Genomic DNA, 20918 nt, shown 5'->3' with positions numbered 1-20918 from the left:
AACACCCACTACTGCACCAAACAAATGAGATTTGTTATGCAATAAGGAATTTGAGCCTCTATGCATTTATATGCTTCATTTCCTCTGATAAAATCATGGATAAGCATCTATGAAACCAGTTTGAGCACTAGAACCTAGCTACAGTTCTTTTCATAAGCTTCAAATCTAAAAGATACAGCAGTTCATATCTTAAAGTATTTTATACAGCACTATTTTAGCTCAATTTGCTATTTCTAGCTTGCAGCTCGTAACTAGAGACTAGCTGAAGTAATGCAATAAACTTCATTTCACTGAGTGGATACAAGAATTGTAAAGGCTTCAAGTTCAGTGTTTCTTAACTCCTCTAAAACGGCATAACATTATTTGTACTAAAATGACACTGAGGAAGTTACTATAATGAATTTATACTGTACGGCACTTTGAAAATGGCTCAGACTCATTGCCTATGTCTAACACAGATAAGAGGTTAGAGTGAGTACTTCCAGTTTCTCTCTCTCAAATTGGCATTTCTGGGTTAAGTGTTACCTATATTATCCTTTTCTTTGCAAGAAATTGAATAGCAGCAAATTTCTCTGTCCTGAATAGCAGCCAGATTCCTGAAAGAGAGGAGACGTAGTAATGTTTGGTGATAACTTAAAGTAAGATCTCATTTTTACATTAGTCACTTAACATTTCCAAGACACTATCACTTAATCTACTGTATGCAAGCTTGTTTCTCTATAGCATTTCAAGCCATCAACTGTAAATAAGACACCAGCACAATAAGCTGAAATTTGTTAATTATTTTCTATAGCTTAAGACAGACATTTGTAAGAATTTAGTAAATTAAAATTACAGTAGACTCTCCCTTAACCACATCTTCTTTAAGACTTACATCTTTTCAATTAGCTGCTTCTCATCCAGAGCATTAGTAAGGTCTCTCTTGTTTCCAAGGACTAGAACCTAAAACAGTGATAAGCATTACAACACTGCTCACAACCACAGGCAGTCATCAAGTAAGGATGTATATTTTACTTTGAACACAGGGAGACAAAACATTGGTCTGTGTCACTTTCAAGGCATTGTAGCGAGATAAATACATTGGATTTGAGTGTTTGCACCTCCCCTCAATCTATTTTATCAATAACGTCTCAGCTGGTAGAATACTAAGGTCAAAACAGAATCCTCAAAATCCGATCATGAAAGCCCCTTCCAGAGGTTTGCTCAAGTCCTTAATGGCTGTCTTTAGATCAGCAGGTCTTATTTCAGTTTCCTGTGCTTTAGGGCTCCTCTTTCATGGAGGTCTGCTATTCCTCCACCCATTGCCCTCCATTTTTGGATTGAAGAGTGGATTCTTCTCATGGCTTACCTCTATGGTTACTGGGTTTACCTTTGTACCAAGATTCCCCAGATCTCTACTTGTGTTTCTCAGTTTAAAATTGTGGATTATGCTTTGCACCACATTTGTAATTTATTGACTATTGTGTTATGGTAACATCTAGAGGCCTGAGCTAGATCAAGGCCCCATTGTGTTAGGTTAAAACATTATCTAGTGCCTTTCTTTGTATACAGTAAACCTGTCCCTGCCCTAAATGGATTTACTTGTGGTAGGTGCTGAACAAAATTCAAACAGCATTGAGGAAGATGTCCCTAAAGCATGGGATAGTTACATTATAAAAATGCAAAGTAAAATAGAACAGGCATGGTAGGTAATAAGTGTTTGCACAAGCTAACTTTACCATGAAGAACCAACCTTGTCTGCTTAATAATTTCTAAGATTTAATCTACAGATTTGCATAACTTACATTTCATTTGAAGTTACTTAATGTGAATACAAATCTGTGAGAGACTGAGTATGTTTGCAGTGTTGTAACTTGTTGGTCCCAGGATGAGAAAGAAAGACAAGGTAGGTGACATAGTACATTTTATTGGACCAATTTCTGTTAGTGGAAGGTACAAACTTTCAACCTAAAAGAGCTCTTCTCCAAGTCTGGGGAAGGAAGCAGAGTGTCTGAGGTAAATACAAGTTGGGACAGAGACTGTTAAGCGGAAGGTTTAACACAAATTATAGGCCCACTTGAAATGAAGAGGGCAAGTAAGGACAGCAGGCAGTGTGGTGTTTTATAAATTGCAGTAATGAGCCATAAGACCAGTGTCCCTGTTAAGTCCATTTTTTTGTTGTTGTCTAGCAGACTTACAGAGTTAAGTTCCCAACCTCACCTTTTGAGTATGTTGTGCAGGTTTTCTTTGAGGACAATTAGTGAAAGATCAGATCTGGAGTGATCACTTTGTGAAAAAAAATAAAATAAATAAAAAGTTCAACCCTGGGTGATACAGTGTTTTGGTCTTTCATCATTTTTCTATAAAAGATCATTTCAGAGCACAGTGATTGCCTGGTTTCACCAAATAGTTGTGATTGGGGCATTTAATGCACTGGATGAGGCACACCACATGTTGTGATAGGCACATGCCAGACCCATGAATCTTGAAAAGGTACAGATCATTGTAGCAGTGGAGATACGTCTGAAGGTTCTGCACAGTTCCTGAATCCCAACCAGCAGATAGCATCCGCTCCGTCTGCAAGTATGACCGCTATCGTATATTTAATCATGATAACTACATCAACGAGGCCAACAGACACCACCTATTAAGAACACACCACAATTCACATAGGAACTTGGAAGATACCATCAAATCCTTCCCCCAAAAAGCTCCAAAAAAAACTCCACAACCTCATCCCCCACAAACCCAGCCTAGAATTGTTCTACATGCTTCCTAAGGTACGCAAAGAGGGGAACCCAGGCAGACCCATCATATCTGGCCACAGCACTCTTACTGAAAGAATATCAGGACTCATAGAAACCATCCCTGGGTCACTCATCACACAAAGGTTCTCCTTCCTCCACAGCACTACCAGCTTCCTCCAGAAACTCCATACCATGAGCAATCTCACCCAAACCTCCATGGTGGCCGTGATGGTGTTCACCTCCCTATACACCAACATCCCTCACTACAATGGTATTATTGTCTGCCTCATGCATACAAGATAATGTACAATACTCAGAAATCCACCCAAAATACATCAGCAAGCACATCCATTTCATTTTCACCCACATTTAACAAAAACACTTTTTCCAAACCCTGGGAACAGCCACATGTACTACAATGGCTCCCCAATATGGAAGCCTCTTTACGGACCACCCTGAGGAAGAATTTGTGGAAAAATGCACCATGAAGTCAATGATATACCTGAGATTTCACCACTTATATTTTCATCCTCTAGACAGAACACCTAAACTGCCTCAGATTTCCACAACTTCAGCCACCACCATGCATCCTCAAACTCTCTCCAGAAAACTCCCACAGCAAGATCACTTCCTGAACACCATAATTTGCTCAAACAACGGAACCCTAAAAGCAGCTGTAAACCCAAGTGGCCCACCAATCACTACACTTGCCTTCCTAGATCCAACAACCACTCCAAACACCCCAAGAAGTCTTCTCTACAGCCAGGCACTCAGATACCAGAAATATGCTCCGAGGAGAAAGTCTGGGATATACATCTTAACACACTTAAAACCACCTTCACCAAAACAAGGACACCTCAAAGAAGTGGATCACATCACAGTAAGGGCCACCTAAATACCCCAGGAGAAATCTGCTTCAATACAGAAAAAACCCTTCAGACAACACACTCCTAGTTGTCAGCCAACAACCCACATGGGAACCCATATTGAATATCTGTCAAGCTGTCTAGAATGGCTCATGACCATGAGTGCCAGTCTCAAGGCAGACTTAAGAAACAGGGCAAAAATCCCAAACTAGTTGTGTTGTCTATACCTAGATTTCACAAACCAAGTACTGAGTGTGAACACCAAGCACTATAAACAGCCTTAACATGGAGTAACAGACAGCCCCGCTCGGGTACTCCGGTTTATCTTGCCACCTAGGCAAGCTAACCTTTGTGATGGATGGTCCCTTATACCAAAAGTCACAATATTCAGGTTACTCCCAGTTCCAAAGGATGAGTCACTTACCCCAGTCAACTCTACCTTAGATCTCTCAAAGGCAATGCTTGTGGCCAATTCTATAAACCAACTAAAGATCTGTTAACCAAGAAAAAGGAATTAGAGTTATATAGAAGGTTACAGCAGGTAAACACACACAAATGAGTTAGTCTTAGGTTTCAAAAGGTAATAGAAGCTGCTGTAAGATGCACGGTCTATATGTCCGTTAGGGCTAACGCAAGCTAAGCTAAACTTACAGATATTGCCCTCTTCCAAATTCCAAGCAGCATAGCGATGCAATTCCATCTGGTCAGGATTTTTTATTCCCTTCCCCCAGAGTTCAAACTGATGGAACAAGTGGCAGCACCTACTCCTCTTCATGGGTGTGTGGGGAGAGACCCCTAAACCAACGAAGTCATTGTTCTTTCATGTTTCACAATGGCTCATTTGATTTCAATAGGCCTTCTTGTGTGAAGGACCAGCACTTTCCATTAATTAATGCTTCTTTCCCAAGTTACACAATTACAGAGGTTTACAATGCACTCTCTATAACCTTCACCATGGGCCACAGATGTTACAACCAAGATCAATACACGCAGCATCCTACAAGCATTTCATCACATGTAAATACTAAAACACATTCTTGTCAACTAATCTGTTTTAATCATGCTAGCACACAGGTGGGATCAGATTGGTTTCCAGCTATGCATGCATCAGTGTTCAGTGAGGCCTCATGCCCTTGGCATTAGCTGGCACTTGGTCTGCCAGCACCATATTATCAAACAATTACAGCCAATATTTGATGGAACCACATCCGGAAAGAAATCTTTCCTAACCCCGCACCCTTCTGGTCTTCAAACAATGCCCCAACCTTGCCGAGTTCATCATCAGAAGCAAGCTCCTCACAGACCAGGATACCAACTCAAAGCAGCACCAGTCCATGGCAGAATAGATGCAAAACCTGCAGACATATTTCCCCTGCAACCATCAATACTCACTTTTCAAAATTTCTGGGTCTACACGTGACTCACATGTGGTGTACCTCATCTAGTGCATTAAATACCCCAAAAACAACTATGTTAACTCTTCTGCTTAACCGTTTGTCCCAACTTGTATTTACCTCAGATTCTCTGCTTTCTTCCCCAGACCTGAAGAGCAGCTAGGTAGCTCGGAAGCTTGTACCTTCCACCAACAGAAGTTGGTCCAATAAAAAATATTACCTCACCTACCTTTTTGCTGATACCAACCATGCAATGTTAGAGCCAGAATATACTACTTACAGGAATTCCTTGTAACTGTGGTTTGTCTAGAAGGTTATGCAGTTCATTTCGAGAGGCTTCTATCTTTTCACGATCAGCAGCATCTACCATATATCTTTAAAAAGATGTACACTTAGTTATTCAACAACTTAAGCAGGTTTATAAGCTTCAGAAACTAAAGTATTGAGTTACAGGACAAACTTAGAAGTCTTGCAGCGGGGGCAATTGTCCCAAATACAGGTCAACTACTGGTCAGCCAAGTAGAGCTTGATAACCTCTCCCATTTAAAATGTACTAGAGTTGGGGCAGTCAAACTACACACTGTCAGAAAGTTACGCAGATGATTTCATATGTCAAGAGGTTAATATATTAGATCAGAAGTTACATAAACAATAGCTAAAAAGCAAACAGGCCTTAGTTCTTCCCAACATCATTCAAAAGCTAGTTTAGAGGGGCTAACACAGAATTTTAAGATAAAACAGAACACTAGTGTGCAAACTGAAGTGCAAACTAAAGGCTTATTTCTCAGCTGCAAAAAAGAAGAAAAATCTACAGCTGATGACAGCAGCCTCATACTGTCTGTACTTACACAATAGCATTAACGCCTCTGCAATAACGCTCCCACATGCTTCGGAATCGTGGCTGCCCTCCTATATCCCAGATCTTAAAGGAAAAGCAAGTTTAGCTAGGCACTAGGTTAAGTCAAAATTTAAACACATCACAAAGCACAGTATAAATAGAGAGAGTGACCAGACAGCAAATGTGAAAAAAATCGGGACACCAGGGAAGGGGGTGGCGGAATAGGACCCTATATAAAAAACCCAAAATTGGGACTGTCCCTATAAAATTGAGACATCTGGTCACCCTAAGTATAAAAGAACTATTAAAAAAGAGGTGAAGTGAAGTGTTTGAAAGTATTTGATCCTTATGTCTTTTCAGTAGCTTTCATACAAAGGCTATTTCCACTAAAATGGTATGGAAAGTCCTATACCTAGTCAGCAGGGTTACCAATCCACACTCTCCCTTACTTTAAAACACTCAGTAAAAATATAGATGCTTGTATCTGAAAGCCTGACACCTCAAAAAAATTCACAGAAGTTGCAGAACTTCTTGTTTCGCTGTGTGAGGGGGAATACAGACGACGCACTGTCTTTGTTTTAGAACCACGTGCAAGAGTATGCAACTTTGCACTCAGCATACATGCACGTCTCAATGAGGACTGACAAAAAGAACTCTGGCATATCAAGGGGAAAGGTTACTTCTAAGTTGTGCTCCAGAGATAAAGTCTCTTTACAACAGAATATATAGGAGAAAGTCTTACACTTGAAATCAGACTCAAGTGACTGAACTTTACAAATCTACAGACCAGTTTACAAGAGTTTCATGGCATGATCCAGTTTAAAAACTCACTATTTACTAGACCCTTGAACAATGCAGACTGACAAAAGTGAGGTAACAGTAGTTTTGTTGTGTTATTTCACTGTGGGTTTCCATAGCTGAGTTTCCAATTAAGCAGAATGCAGCAATATTTATGTGCTAGCCTATTAGGGCAAGCGCCTGTAAACGTAACGATTTTAGAAGTTTAACATCAATACAAGAAGTTGAACCTCAAGTCATCCATATTTCAAATCAGTGTTGTGTTCTATATCACGTATAGCAGTGGTGGGCAACCTGCAGCCTGTCAGGGTAATCCGCTGGTGGGCCACCAGACAGTTGGTTTACATTTGCATGGCCGCGGTTCGCTGTTCCCGGCCAATGGGAGCTGGGGAAAGTGACGGACAGGTCCACGCCGCTTCCCGCAGCTCCCACTGGCGAGGAATGGGAAACTGCGGCCACTAGTTGCTGTGGGTGGCCATGTAAATGTAAACAAATTATCTGGCAGCCCACCACATTACCCTGACGGGCCGCATGCAGCCTATGGGCTGTAGGTTGCCCACCCCTGATGTATACCTTCAAACAGGGGCCACTTCATCCATGAATCTGTACAATGATGTTTGCATAAATTCGAGGGCAAAATTGGGCTTTGCAATACAGTGTTCTGATTTAAGGTTAACTCCTGCATTTCCTGAATGACTTTTAAGGTGTCATGGTAGTGGATCAATGCCATAAAACAGACCTGTTAAGTTCACTTCTTGCAGTATAAGCAGCCAGCATAACTTGTGGTATAAGGTTGTGGATCATTTGAAGAATTAGCCACAAATGAAAAAACCTGCTTCGAAGCACGTTTCTTAAGAAAGAAGGTCACAGGGAGGAGTCAGAGCACCAGGAAGTAGAGTGGAAGGACAGGTCAGGATTGTAAGTCACAATGTATTAAGTGCCATTAGTCAGTTGTCAGCGTTGGGTAAAAAAAAGATACTAGCTAGAAAACCTTAACGTTTCTGCGATAAGCTACATGTACATGTGATGGATCATAAGCCACACACACTTATGGGCAAAAAATATTTCAGCCTTATGCTATATACTTGATGTTACTAGAGGTGAGGGAATATGATCAGGACATGATATCAAGAGGCTGGTAGAAGCCCTAACCCTCTGAAAGCTGGGAGCCATGTTAGTCCAAGTGAGTCTAGTATCATTGGATTTCTGCTCCATCGAGTTGACATAACGTTTACTAGAAGGTAATTTCAGAGCTTCTCGTTAGTTGACGGTGTGTTTTACAGTACTGTAGATGGACAGGAGACACTACAATTTGTTAATTATATAAAAGCAACACATCCTTGCCCAAAACTAGAAGTCATTTTAATTTTAGAAGTTACAGCTTTACTCTAGGTACCTTAGCAGTGGCATGGGTAAGGGAAGTGGGAAAGGTTGTAGACAAATATTCATTTAAGTTTGGGAAGTCTCACTGGACATTAGTCATGAGCAGAGAGCCTTAATACATAAACGTGTTGTATGGCCCATACAATCTCTGGCGTGTACCGCTTTTGATATAACCATGGCCTTTCATAATAAGCATGTTGATGCTGTTATCTATAAATGGAAGGACTAGGGCTGATTAGAATTCTGTCATTTCTAGACAGTATCCAGCAAAAACAGAAGTTACCCTCCGGAGTGCAGATAAAACCTTAAAAAGGTGAGCCACATATGCTAAGGTATCCTAGATGCAAGAAAACAAACATAACAGTAACATAGTGGGGTGCTCATCATGTAACTTCGGCATATTTCTCATTTAATACAGAGTTGAATGCTGCGTGGAGAGAAGCCAGCATTTAAACTTTTATCTAGGCAAGCACATTAAGAGTTATTCCTACTGATCCACTGGAAAAGAGTTGAATAAAGTTATAACAGAACATGCCAGTTGAAAATGGAATTTTAACATAGAGGTGCTCTCAAGCACGAAGAAGTTTAACAGAAGGTTCTGGTTTGATTATTCCATGCATTTTTAAATGCTTCAGGAAGAAAAACTGAAATTCCCCTGCAGTGTTTGCAACTTAGACAAGCAGCATTATACTAGTGACAAAGAACCAACAGGCAAAACAGGCTTGTCTGGTTGTGGGTGGGTTTTTTTGTGTTTTGTTTTTGTTTGTTTGTTTTTGGGGGGGTGGGGGGGTTGCCTGCTAGTATGACAAAACAAAGCTGGACTTATGAAAGGTGAATTTAGTTCTCAAGTCTGTCTGAAATGAACTCAGGCTGTGACCTAATCCGAGAGCATCCCTTTAAAAACTAATGCTTTTGTCCCCACAAAGAGCAAAATGTTCTTGACGTACCTTTATCGTCACATTACCCTTAGTAACTTTCCTCATGTTGAAGCCCACTGTAGGGATCATGTCTTCACTGAATTGACCTGACTGAATAGAAGAGAGTTTGTATTAGATCTTGTCACAACAAGGAGAGAATGTTTAAGCACAGAATCATGTATATGCATGATTGGCATTGTTTACAGTACACGGCTATTTTAAAAAACAAAAAACTAAAACAACTTACTCTTGTCCTCAGATAAGGAGAGAATTTTATAGTTGAAGTGCCAAAAATATAGGTGATTGAACTAATTTTTGTACGAAGGCCTATTAATGCTCATTTCCAACCAGGATTTCACACTCATTCCCCCAGGCCTATTCAGAAAATGTTTCAGTCAAAAGAATGAATGTCCAGCGAGCAAGTATCGTGCATGAAGCTAAACCAGAGAGGAAAAGTGCTTTGCTTACGTTAAGCCACGTGAACATATGAAGTAACTCAATGTCTTGTTATACAGCGCTCTAAAAGAAAAACCATGCAAGCACTTTTTGTGATGGGCCTTAGTATTCCAGCTGTGCGGACCTCAATGCATCACTCTGGAATAGGTATTTTTCCTAAGCTGTGTAAAAACACTCAATTGGGCAACATGAACAGAGGGTGTCAACTCCAAAGGGACTGGCTTTCAACGCACACAGAAAAGCTATGCTTCAGCTTCCTAGATCAATAAGATGGCAGCTGGAAGAACTTGCACAGCCTCTGAGCCTCCCGAGAAACAAAACTGGCATCTCATATTGCACAATTTCAACAGTACTCAACTCAGAAAAGTGGGAGTGGCGTGTGTCCAGACCTGTACACAGCACATGAGGATTTCAGTGTGACTGAAGGTTTGAAAGAATCTTCATGCTATTGTGCATTAATATTTAGCATTAAAGATTAGTTATGAATCATGGTCTTACAAGAAATCTGATGTACATGTATAAACTGGTACTTCCTTTTGCAGTAAAGATATAGTTCCTTCTTCTATCTGCAGTGTTAGCTTACGTTGGCCAAAGGAGCTCTTCTACATGGCACTGGAAACCAGAGCCTTGTTTTTGGATAAACAAACAGGTACAGGTTGTAATAGTGCAGATTTCTCCCAGGCTATCCTGCCTCAACTTTAAGTTTACCTCGGCAAAAGTAAATGCCTTCTTCCAGACTCAGGTCTCTGCTGAAATAGTATTGGCTGTAGTAGGTTTGTGAAATGGGTCAGTGTCCACTATAATCAGACGACTCTTGCGACATGTCTCAGATGTGAAAGCTCTCTCATTTCTCTAAGCTATCCAATCTCTCCAATAGCATATTGCCACAAGACAAGATCTTGCCTGCATCTTTCCATAACCTGACTCATTAAGTAGCTAAATTGTCCTGTAATATTACTTAGGACAGATAAATAAAGCAGCCAAGTTAAAACTGCTCTTAACATGGTTCACGAGGTAATAGCCAAAGATAATGATCAACTTGTAACACCAGGCTTGTGTCATTCTATCTCCTGGTTACAGAGTTATGCGCCTTCTATGGTTCAGTTGCCCTTTACTTCTGCACTGCATTTACCCATTATTGAACCAATGTATAAAGGCAACTGGATGCCTAAAATATAGATTCACACACAGGTCCACAGCAACTCTGACAGAGACTGTAAAGAGTTGATTTTTAAACAGAAACTATTGCAAACTCACCTTTGCTCATCTGACTGATCATATAGAAAGACCTCTGCAGTTACAAAAAAGTGTGTTGTATGTTGACTTTACTACTGAACTCTGAAATGCAGAGCAAGAGACCAACCTCAGTCTGAAGAAAGATACAGTTTAAGTGACAGATGAATGAGTGGACAACTTGGGTAAATTTACTGATTCTATTTATACTGCAAGAGGTCTTTCAGGAGTTAAGATATGTCCAGAGAAGCCAATGGCTTTTTTACAGCATAATTCTGAAGCTATTTTTACTTTATAAATTTGTAGATTGTTGCAACTAGCAATTAAAAGTGACTAAGAAAATTTTGACTGTAAGACACCCTGCCAGTGGAGGTTTAAGTTGCTGATTTTTCAAGCCATTGATAGTTCAGATTTGCCTTTTCACTGAAACTGTTTTTGTCATTTAAGTGGCTTAGAAAAAAGGTCCCGAGTGAGACTTCTCTCGTAGTTCTGAGGTACTGTGTGAGTAGGTCAGGGAAGTTCCATTTCATTATTCCAGATGCTTCTCACCTGACAGGTTGTTATTTGGCACTTATTATGTAACACAAAAATCTTACTAGCCATTCTGCATATTGTCAATACCTAGTTTTCAGAGCATGCTCAGCATTTTGCAAATGTGAGACTCTGAAGGCCTGAGCTGAGCACCCAGAGAATACGACCCATTTTTTGAAGGTGATGGCCAGGGCTTCAAAAGTTTACTCAAGCCATTCACCTCTGGCCCCCAAAGCCCCATTGCGCCCAAACCACACTCCATAGTTCCTTCAAGAATGAAAAACAGCTCTCTACTTAACATCAACCTGATACTTTTAGAGATGTTCCTTGTTTTGCTAGACTGTACCCTTCCCTTTTAGGTTTCACACCTACTCCCCACACTTTCCTATACAGGATTGTGGATGGCTCTGTGTGTGTAGTCATCTTCTGGTTAAGTTTTTCCTCCTCCTCCTTGCCCTTATGACCCTTTCCCCCTCTACACTGTGCTTCACTTCATCCCAGAGTGCCCTTTACCCTACTTGCTACTATCTAAAGCAGTGGTCCCCAAACTTTTCAGGGTCATGCCCCCCTAGCCCATGACTGTGCCCTCCTCTACCTCCCCGGGAGCAGAGGCCAGGAGCAGGGCTACAGCTCCTGGGGGTAGGGTGGCATGGACAGGGATAAGGAGGGGCCGAAGCTGGGGGCAGGACTGGGGGAGGGGGCTGCAGCTGGGGCAGAGACCCAGGGCAGGAGCGGAAGCCACAGCCAGGCTGCAATCTGGGGCCAAGGCTAGGGGCGGGAGCGGAAGCCATAGCTAGGCATGGAGCTGCAGCTAGGACTGGAACAGAGCTGGATGGTGCTCCTGCCCCACCCCCCATGGGGGATGGCCTGGTCCCTGCCAAGTCCTACCCTAAAAACTTTCTTCTGTGCTCCCCTAGGGGGGCATGCCCCACAGTTTTGGGACCTCTGATCTAAAGAGTCTCTAATAGCATTATCCACACAGGAAGGAGTAAGGCTTAATCTTCAGATTAAAAGGTGTACTCTACTGGCTTAGACAGCAAGAAACCAATCACCTAAAAACTATGAAATACAACTCAGACCTCATTTATTAAGTATATTCAGAATGTCGTGGGATGCTTTAAGCAAGGCAAGCTTAAACAGCCTCAATATATTTGTTAAATTGTTCTTTGACAGCACATCAGGTACAGCAAATTTATAAGCAGTAATATTCTGTTTGTCAGACAAAAGCTGCCTGAAACTGCAATGTCTAAGTTTTTTCTGAAGGTCACAAGACCACACTGCTTGCTACAATGCACAAGGTTCCTACTTTTATTTTGATCACTGGGCTCTTTGAATTTTGCTCAACTCGACTCTTTTCATTGCTCTCTTTAGGTCATCTGTGCCTTCTTCAATGCCACCCCTTACATCTGAAACTGCCTCCTTCAGAGCACAGGTGACCATTCCTCCTTAATATGGCTCACTTCCGTAGAACCTAGCCAAATTAATCAAATGATCAAGTTTTGAAGTCATACAGTGCAATGTGTTCAGGGCCCTGTATTATGGAGGATTGTGTGTCCAGATAGATTGGTGCATAATTTCCCCTTTTGGTAGCACAAACTAAAGTTTCATTTTAAAGAAGCCAAAAGACATTACATTTCAAAAGATGGCTTCAAAATGTGAAACCAATCCAAAGTTGAAGATATTTACCCAAGTCTACAGGTAGTTAAGCCAACAGCTCGTAAAGGTGATAAGTCACATCTAACCATTGAATGATGTTTACAGTTTCACTGCTAACCATTTTAGCACAATCAAGTTCAGGTGATACTCTGATGGCTATAGTGACAGATAGTAGGACAGGCAACCAGTACCTATGAAGATGTGCTAAGGTGAGAAATGACAAATTCCAAACCCTAAAAAGCTAGCTGCTGCCAAATCTGCCCTTAAACTAAGAGAAAGGAGATCGATCCCCTCCAATAATCAAGAGCTTCAGCAATTCCCTATTCAGCTGAAAGCTTTTCATCCTTGCATTCAAGGCTCTGCACAACTCCACCCCACTCCAATACCTCAATTCCTAGGCTCCTTATCCTCCATCCAGCCCTCTCATGACTGCTCTCTTAAGTCTCTTGCACTCCCTGTTATTTCAATATGCCTCTTATGCTTGGAAAGTTATAGTTAGTCTCCCTTCCCTCATCCAAGATGCTTCTAAATACACTCCTATTCCATCAAGCATTTCAGCCATTAGGCTACACTATATCTTCCACTTGTGCCTTTAGATTGTACGCTCTTTTAGGTTGTGACTCATTTGTACAGCACTGTATAGTTAAGTGTATATCAGCACAGCCTCCTGCCTCAGATGAAGTTTCCAAAGGAACTATTCTACACTACATGTCACTAGTCTGAGTCTCTAATGCAGGGGTAGGCAACCTATGGCACACGTGCCGAAGGCAGCACACCAGCTGATTTTCATGGCACTCACTGCCTAGGTCCCGGCCACTAGTCCAGGGGGCTCTGCGTTTTAATTTAATTTTAAATGAAGCTTCTTAAACATTTTATAAACCTTATTTACTTTATATACAACAATTGTTTAGTTATATATTACAGACTTATAGAAAGAGACCTTCTAAAAACATTAAAACATATTACTGGCACACAAAACCTTAGAGTGAATAAATGAAGACACGGCACAGCACTTCTGAAAGGCTGCCAGCCCTTGCTCTAAAGCAAAACTAGGGTACAAATTTGTTTTACAGGATAGGACTTGTTTAGGCAAGTCACAAGTATCAGTCAGGTGATTCATTTCTAACTTGAGTTTCAGCATTTTATAATCTGCCTTGTGGGCTACATAAGATTGTTTCACTTTAATTCTGAACAACCTTGTTTCCTAGCTTTTCCACTACCACCCTTCCCACAAGTTTCACTATCATCCAGTTACCATCCTAACCATTAGCCAGTATTTAAGGATTCTTCTTCAGTCTGCTTAAATCAATTCTACTTTGCAGGACCGAGTAAGATTGGTTTAAACCAAAAATGTTTTCAGCAGAAAAACTAAAGAGAAAGTCATTGTTTTAAACCCTTGTGACCACAATACACAACATCCCTGGCAACAGTTTCTTCCTACAAAGCAAACCATTAAATTATTTTTCACTATAGCTGCGCCCTCCCCAAGGAACTGCAGAGAATAAGTACTTCTAGTAGGGAGAAATGGCTGCTTTGAATTTATTGCTAAAGAGGACAATTGCAAAATCCAGCATGTAAGGCAGATGTTAAATGAAGTACCATTTTGTCAAGACAGTACTTAGGCAACTGTACTGAAAGTAAGAACTCTCTGAAGATTTAATCTCATTGCTACTTTACTATAGCCATCCAACATCTTGACAGATGAAAGGAAACACCACGAAGTTAGTCAATGGTGTGGGAAAAAACCCATACACGAGTGGCAGTATTCAGGGCTAGCAGCTTGTTGTTCTAAACATGTGAAGTAACTTTGCTAAAAGTGACAGAGGCTTGGCATCAAGTTCTCTATTGAGGCTAAGTGAGCTGGTTAAAGTTGAGCCAAGATAGCAGACGTGATCCACATTGTCCAGAGCTTCATTACAGATGCAGATTTTAGGTGGGATATTGGTGCTCAATGACATGACAACTGTTTTCTTGATCTTGATCTCTGCATGTATTAAGTTCAGTGAAATAAACTTCTTCATCAGGATCTGCAATTCATCAGGTGAGTCAGATGAATGCAGCAGCATCTGCTAAGAGCAGATTCCAATTAGTGAGCTGGGTGACACGCCTTTTGCTCTAAAGTCATCCGATGTTGAACAAGCTGCCATCAGTCTTTGATTCAATTAATATGGCTTTCTTCCCGGCAGGCATAGGGAAGTTGCTTGCAAGCTCTCCCTCGTGCCTTTAGAAGCTCCAGAGGTATCTGATCGTTGCCTGCTGCTTTCTCAGGCACACTCTCTTTAATAGCTTTCTCCACTTCAAAAGTTGGTGTTTGGTACAGCTCCTGTGTTGCTGGAAGCTGGGGGATGGCAGCTAAGGCAGTAATCAGAGATAATGGTATCTTCTGAATAGAGTTCTTTGTAATGATCAGTGCATTGGTCCAGTTGTTCTTGCCCGTCAGGATAGTATCGTCTTTCACTTTCAGGTTTGATGTCTTTTTACAAATTGGACTCAAAAGGAGGCATGTGGTCATCATACGTATCATGAAGATCCCCTCTGTCAAAGTAGGTCTAAATCTTTTTGTACAGGACTTGCCTGTACTTTGGGAACATTCTCTGGTGGCTTTCTGGACCATCGTCTTAGCCTCTGAACTTAAGAGTTCTGGACTTGGCTGCTGAAGTAAAGTTAGGCAAGCTTTCTTTTTCTTTTCTATGAGTGGGAGCAGCAGACAGACATTCGAACTAATCAGGTTGTTTTTTCTTTGTTGTCCCAAAGAGATCCTTGGCAGTAGCAAGCGTCTTTCTTAAAATTTTCCCACAAGGTATCAGGGGAATCAAGTTGCTCATTTTCAGGAACACTCAAGTGCACACTGAAACTCTGCACAAGTGTCCGAGTCCTTCGTGTTAGTAATACTGAGGCAAAGTTTGACTTTTGGCTTCGCATGATGGATCTTTCTGAGATGTAATTAGGGCAGAGCCCTAACAGTGTCGCAATCAGCACTATACATTGATAGAAACATTGGTGGTACACTGCATGCTCAGTGATTGATCAGGAAGAGGTCAAGCTGATACCAGTGTCCTGAGCCGGGGTTCCTCCATGTGACCTTGCTGCCAGTGCTGCCAACAAAACACGTATTCAAGACCATCAGCTCACAAGAGGCACAAAGCTCAAGGACATGCTGGCCATTTTCATTGGCCATCATGGCACAGATAGCCTCAATGATGTGACCCCAATGCTCCCAGTCCTTACCTTAACGGGCATTGAAATCACCAACCAGTGAGTCTGCTCCTTATGGGGACATTCTTGGTTTGTTCCAGTTGAGACTAGAACTCAGCTTCATGCTGTCTGGAGTAGTCAAGTGTTGGTCTGCAGATGGACAGAAGATTCAAGCTCCAGAGCCCTATATTCAACATCCAGCTGCATGTTCCTCTCACTGATAAATATTGGAGGGTACATGCACCAAGGACAGACTTCTTGACAGCAAATCCCACACTGTAGCTCATTGGCTCATTTTCAGCAGAAGTGGTAGTTTACTTCTATTTAATGATCCAGTTTCCAAAAATCTCATCTCACTGAGGATTGCAACATCAACATCCAGTAGATGCAGTTCTCTATCAGTTATGGCTGTTTTCCAAAGTTCGTGGCCTTTCAGTTCAAGTATGGTTAATATAGTGTGAACATTCCAACAAGCAACGAGCAATTTAGAGCCAGGAAAAAAGAAGGCTAAGAAAGCTCCAGTCTAGCTATCTTTTCTAGGGCCTTACCCAAATTGAGGCAAGCAGGCCACCCCTAAATAGGTCACCTGGGTCCTTCCCACCAGGACAAGCGACCATTAAGATTATTGGTATAGACTTGTGCAACTTCTAGACAGAACACCACTTCAAGTTGAAGGAAGCACCTGCCTTATTGTGTTTGCAACTGTACCTTTTCTAAATGAGAGTGGTCTCAGGAGTGTGGATACTGTTGGCCAACAGGATTCTGGCTCATCTGTTTTTCTGGGGGCATTTTCTTCACCCAGGGAGTTCCACTACCACCCCTTCCCAAGGGGAGACAGGTTTATTGACCTGTGCCTGTCACTCGCCGTTGCATTGCAGGCTGCACAGTCTATGCATCCAATGGCAAATCCTGAAGAAACCAGCCAGACAGTATTGCTACTTTACAGCAAGGTAAAAAACTAGTTTTAGTATTTCCATAAACCAAGATTTCATGTCAAGCAATGTTCAGCAACTTTATTTAGCATTAGAACTACTTTGAGGGCAATTTGCCCACTCTACTAGGTACAGCACAATGCATCCCATTAACAAGCATTCGTGTAGCTATTACTGCCATCCATTAGTATAATATCTGCCTACTGAACAGATGGTGCACATATATGTAATGCTATAAGCTTATAATATAGAATTGTATAATAAAATCAGCACAGTCATGTTAAGTAAAATTCTATAAGCCTGGAGCACAGAACAGGTTAATTCATCTGTAGACAGAAGATTCCATTTGCCTTTCCCCCTTCCCCAAGTCCCTCAAAAGGCAATTTTAACAGCTCTTGTACGGATTCCATTTTTCCGTTAAAGCTTATATGGGAGAACGTCAAAAAAATATTCTATTAATTTCTAGCTTCTTGCAGATGGCTTCTTCAGAATTACAACTTCCTTGATGAACAAAGATGAAAAAAAAAAAACTGTTCACAAATCTTTTGCGAGAGTATCCTTTCTATTGGAAGAACAGTAAGTAGTTCAGTTCATAGGCCAGGCATTCAGAAGCACAACTCTCACAGGCTGCTCATCAGTGACCACAACTATTTTTTTTTTTAGGACCCAGTCCAACAGAATTCCGCTTGCCTGGCTTTAAACATACTTACATGAATCTATGTAGGCTGAGAAACACGTATCTTGCAGGCAGATGTGGAGTAAAAGTTAGCACAAAATAGGCTGCATTTAAAGTAGGCACGGAACCCTCCATACAAGCTTCATACATTTGGTTGAGGCAACTTTTAAGCCTTCATGAAGAAGTGGAAGGGAAGGCCAGTACCAGCTGCTACAGGAAAAAGGTGTAGAAAGCCCTGCAAGAAAGCATTATGAATAGCCTGCCCAAGAATTTCTTAGTTACACCTCCATAGTTAGAGGCTTGGTTATGTCCCAAAGCTTGCAGGTTTATACATCTCAGAGTGAAAGCAACCTGCAGGCCCTCAACTTTTATCTTTTACCCCCATCTGTGGCACTGGGATAAAGCCAACCAGGTAGGCTGCTTCCTTCCAAGACTAAGTACTTTAGAAGCACTAAAGGTTATTCAGCATGCTCAGCATCATTCCAACTCCTGCACTGGGCAGAATCTCATCATCAAAATATGGCATCTATAACTCAATGCCTTTACTTCATATTGAAGTCAAGTGACATTTTAGTCTAGAACAGAAAAGTAGTTTTAATTGGCAAGTTCACTTCCTTAACCCATAATGCATTGCAGGTGACATATTCTGCAATGTGTGACCTAGGGTTTCAGTCTTGAGGCAGGAGTTTGGATGCTGCATAATGTGTCAACTATATAGTCTGAAGAATGCTGTCACTTTGAGGACAACAAGCACAGTATGCTGACTGGAGTCAAACAGTAGTGTTTGTTTTCAGTGCTCATTAATACCACACTCATTAGACATCTAGTACTTCAGTAAGGACTCCTGAAACATCACTCTCGTTTACTATAAGTGCATATCCAGTTAGTCAACAAGCTTCTCCAAAACAAACTACAATATTCCAGTACAGGTTTTTACTAAACCAGAACTGAAAGAGAAAATAAATCTACAGAGAGCACGGGACGTAGCCCGCAGTTTCAATTTCTGGACCAATCTCACTGTCTGTACAGCTGCTCAATGAACTAGAGAAAAAACAACAGTTTTCTTTGCTTGCCATTTCCCGATCAGAAAAGGCATCAAAAGGAAATTCACATTTTGCAAGTATCAGAGGGGTAGCCAGGTTAGTCTGTATCCACAAAAACAATGAGGAGTCCGGTGGCACCTTAAAGACTAAACAGATTTATTTGGGCATAAGCTTTTGCGGGTAAAAAAAAAAAAAAAAGCTGCTGCTCTCCAGCCACCCAGCTCTGAAGGCAGTGCAGAAGTTACGGTTGCAATACTATGATCCCCCCAAAAATAACCTTGTGACCCCCTGCAACTCACTTTTGGGTCAGGACCCCCCCCCCACCAATTTGAGAAATTCTGGTCTCCCCCATGAAATCGGGGGTATAGGGTAAAAGCACAAAAGATCAGTAGCTACTTCTGTACTGCTGCTGACTTAAGATTAGGAACACCATACTATGCCAACCATACTTCTTCGCTGCTGCCTTCAGAGCTGGGCAGCTGGAGAGTGGTGGCTGCTGACTGAAAGCCCACCTCTGCAAGCAGCAGCGCAGAACTAAGGGTGACAATACCATACCATGCCATCTTTACTTCTGTGCTGCTGCTGGCAGCAGCTCTGCCTAATCAGTGGCTGCTGGCCAGGATCCCAGCTCTGAAGGCAATGCCACCGCCTGCAGCAGCACAGAAGTAAGGTTAGCAGTACCACAACCCTACCACTATAACCTTGCGGACAACCCCCTGCCCAACTCCTATAATTACAACACTGTGAAATTTCAGATTTAAAAAGCTGAAATCAAGAAAGTTATTTTATATCTTATGACTATGAAATTGACCAAAATGGACCACGAATTTGGTAGGGCCCTAGTTATTTGTAATACCACGATAGTATTTTACACTTGAGAGTTCCACAGGGGGTAAAGTTTAATCTTACCTACTTTGTTTAAAGTGGGATAGTTAGCAGTCACCGTTGGATTGAATGAATTTAAGCCAACTAACATGTCTCACTGTAACACAAAGAGACAGTTATCCAAAAACTTGTAGGCAAGCAGTTTGGGATCCGTTCTCTTCAACTCTTTCTTACAATGTCCTTGGGCCATAGGATATTCTTTATCAAGAATGTTACACCTTAAGTATCTGAGCATAAACTATTTAGATCTTTGCCTAATATAAGGCTTGCTGGCTATAGATTCATAGACTCTAGGACTGGAAGGGACCTCGAGAGGTCATCAAGTCCAGTCCCCTGCCCTCATGGCAGGACCAAATACTGTCTAGCCCATCCCTGATAGACATTTATCTAACCTACTCTTAAATATCTCCAGAGATGGAGATTCCACAACCTCCCTAGGCAATTTATTCCAGTGTTTAACTACCCTGACAGTTAGGAACTTTTTCCTAATGTCCAACCTAAATCTCCCTTGCTGCAGTTTAAGCCCATTGCTTCTTGTTCTATCATTAGAGGCTAAGGTGAACAAGTTCTCTCTCCTCCTGATGACACCCTTTAAGATACCTGAAAACTGCTATCATGTCCCCTCTCCATCTTCTCTTTTCCAAACTAAATAAACCCAATTTTCAGCCTTCCTTCATAGGTCATGTTCTCAAGACCTTTAATCATTCTTGCTGCTCTTCTCTAAACCCTCTCCAATTTCTCCACATTGTTGGTGTCACTAAGCATAAACCTAGGCCTCAGTGAACCAAAGCTCCTCCACATTGAACTCTACTTGATCTAGAAAGCTAGCAGCTGTGAAATTAAATGTGTAACAGTAAGTTATGAGTTGCAGCACAGCCAAAACCAGTCTAAAGCAGTGGTGATAAGGCCTGTGCACCTTTAGCAGAAGGACAAGATAACTTGCAGAAGGAAAACTTACTTACAAGCTGCCGCGGCCAAGATTACTTAATGCACCTGCACTTACATAACTGCTACAGGGGGAGGAAGGGAGGGGGGGAGAAAAAAAACATAAAAAGGGAAAAGCCGCTTGTGTAGGTGTGCATGATTTGAGGCGTTCGTCTCCTTGCACTGCTTTGAGATCTCAAATAAACTTTGCTTGCTTCTCCACCCTGGTGTGTGTCATTGGCGCTTCGCACTCTGGGCAACGAACCACTGTTGCTTGCCTCGGGCACCCTCTCTGCCTGCTACAGTTTTGGCGTCCCTGGGTGGGCTCGAGGCTAAAATTAGCCTTGCCCAGATCCCTCCTGGTGATCAACAGATCGCGGCAACGACCAATGCCCAGTGCACACCAGTGACTTCACCGGGGGCCTCGGCTGAGACGCAGTTCGACCGACCCCAGAGGGCACAACG

General features: G+C 41.8%; 1 protein-coding gene across 2 annotated transcripts in view; it reads right to left on the bottom strand.

Annotated features, from left to right (window-relative positions):
• Nucleotides 1-499: 499 nt before the first annotated feature.
• Nucleotides 500-20918, bottom strand: part of ARL8B (ADP ribosylation factor like GTPase 8B) — a 37001-nt gene continuing 16582 nt past the window's right edge. Inside the window, exons 3-7 of one of the 2 annotated variants that reach the window (XM_050957549.1) lie at nt 8953-9029; nt 5835-5908; nt 5267-5360; nt 875-942; nt 500-596 (exon numbers count right to left, since the gene is read on the bottom strand). In XM_050957549.1, the coding sequence (XP_050813506.1) occupies nt 515-596; nt 875-942; nt 5267-5360; nt 5835-5908; nt 8953-9029 (395 nt within the window). In that variant the 3' untranslated portion in view covers nt 500-514. Of the gene's footprint in view, nt 597-874; nt 943-5266; nt 5361-5834; nt 5909-8952; nt 9034-20918 lie in introns of both variants that reach the window. The other variant, XM_050957550.1, reaches the window with a different exon arrangement.

Source organism: Gopherus flavomarginatus, chromosome 6 (assembly GCF_025201925.1).
Source record: "Gopherus flavomarginatus isolate rGopFla2 chromosome 6, rGopFla2.mat.asm, whole genome shotgun sequence".
NCBI classification, from domain to species: Eukaryota; Metazoa; Chordata; order Testudines; family Testudinidae; genus Gopherus; species Gopherus flavomarginatus.
Note: the sequence above shows the minus strand (reverse complement) of the source record. Positions and strands in the feature narration are given on the sequence as shown.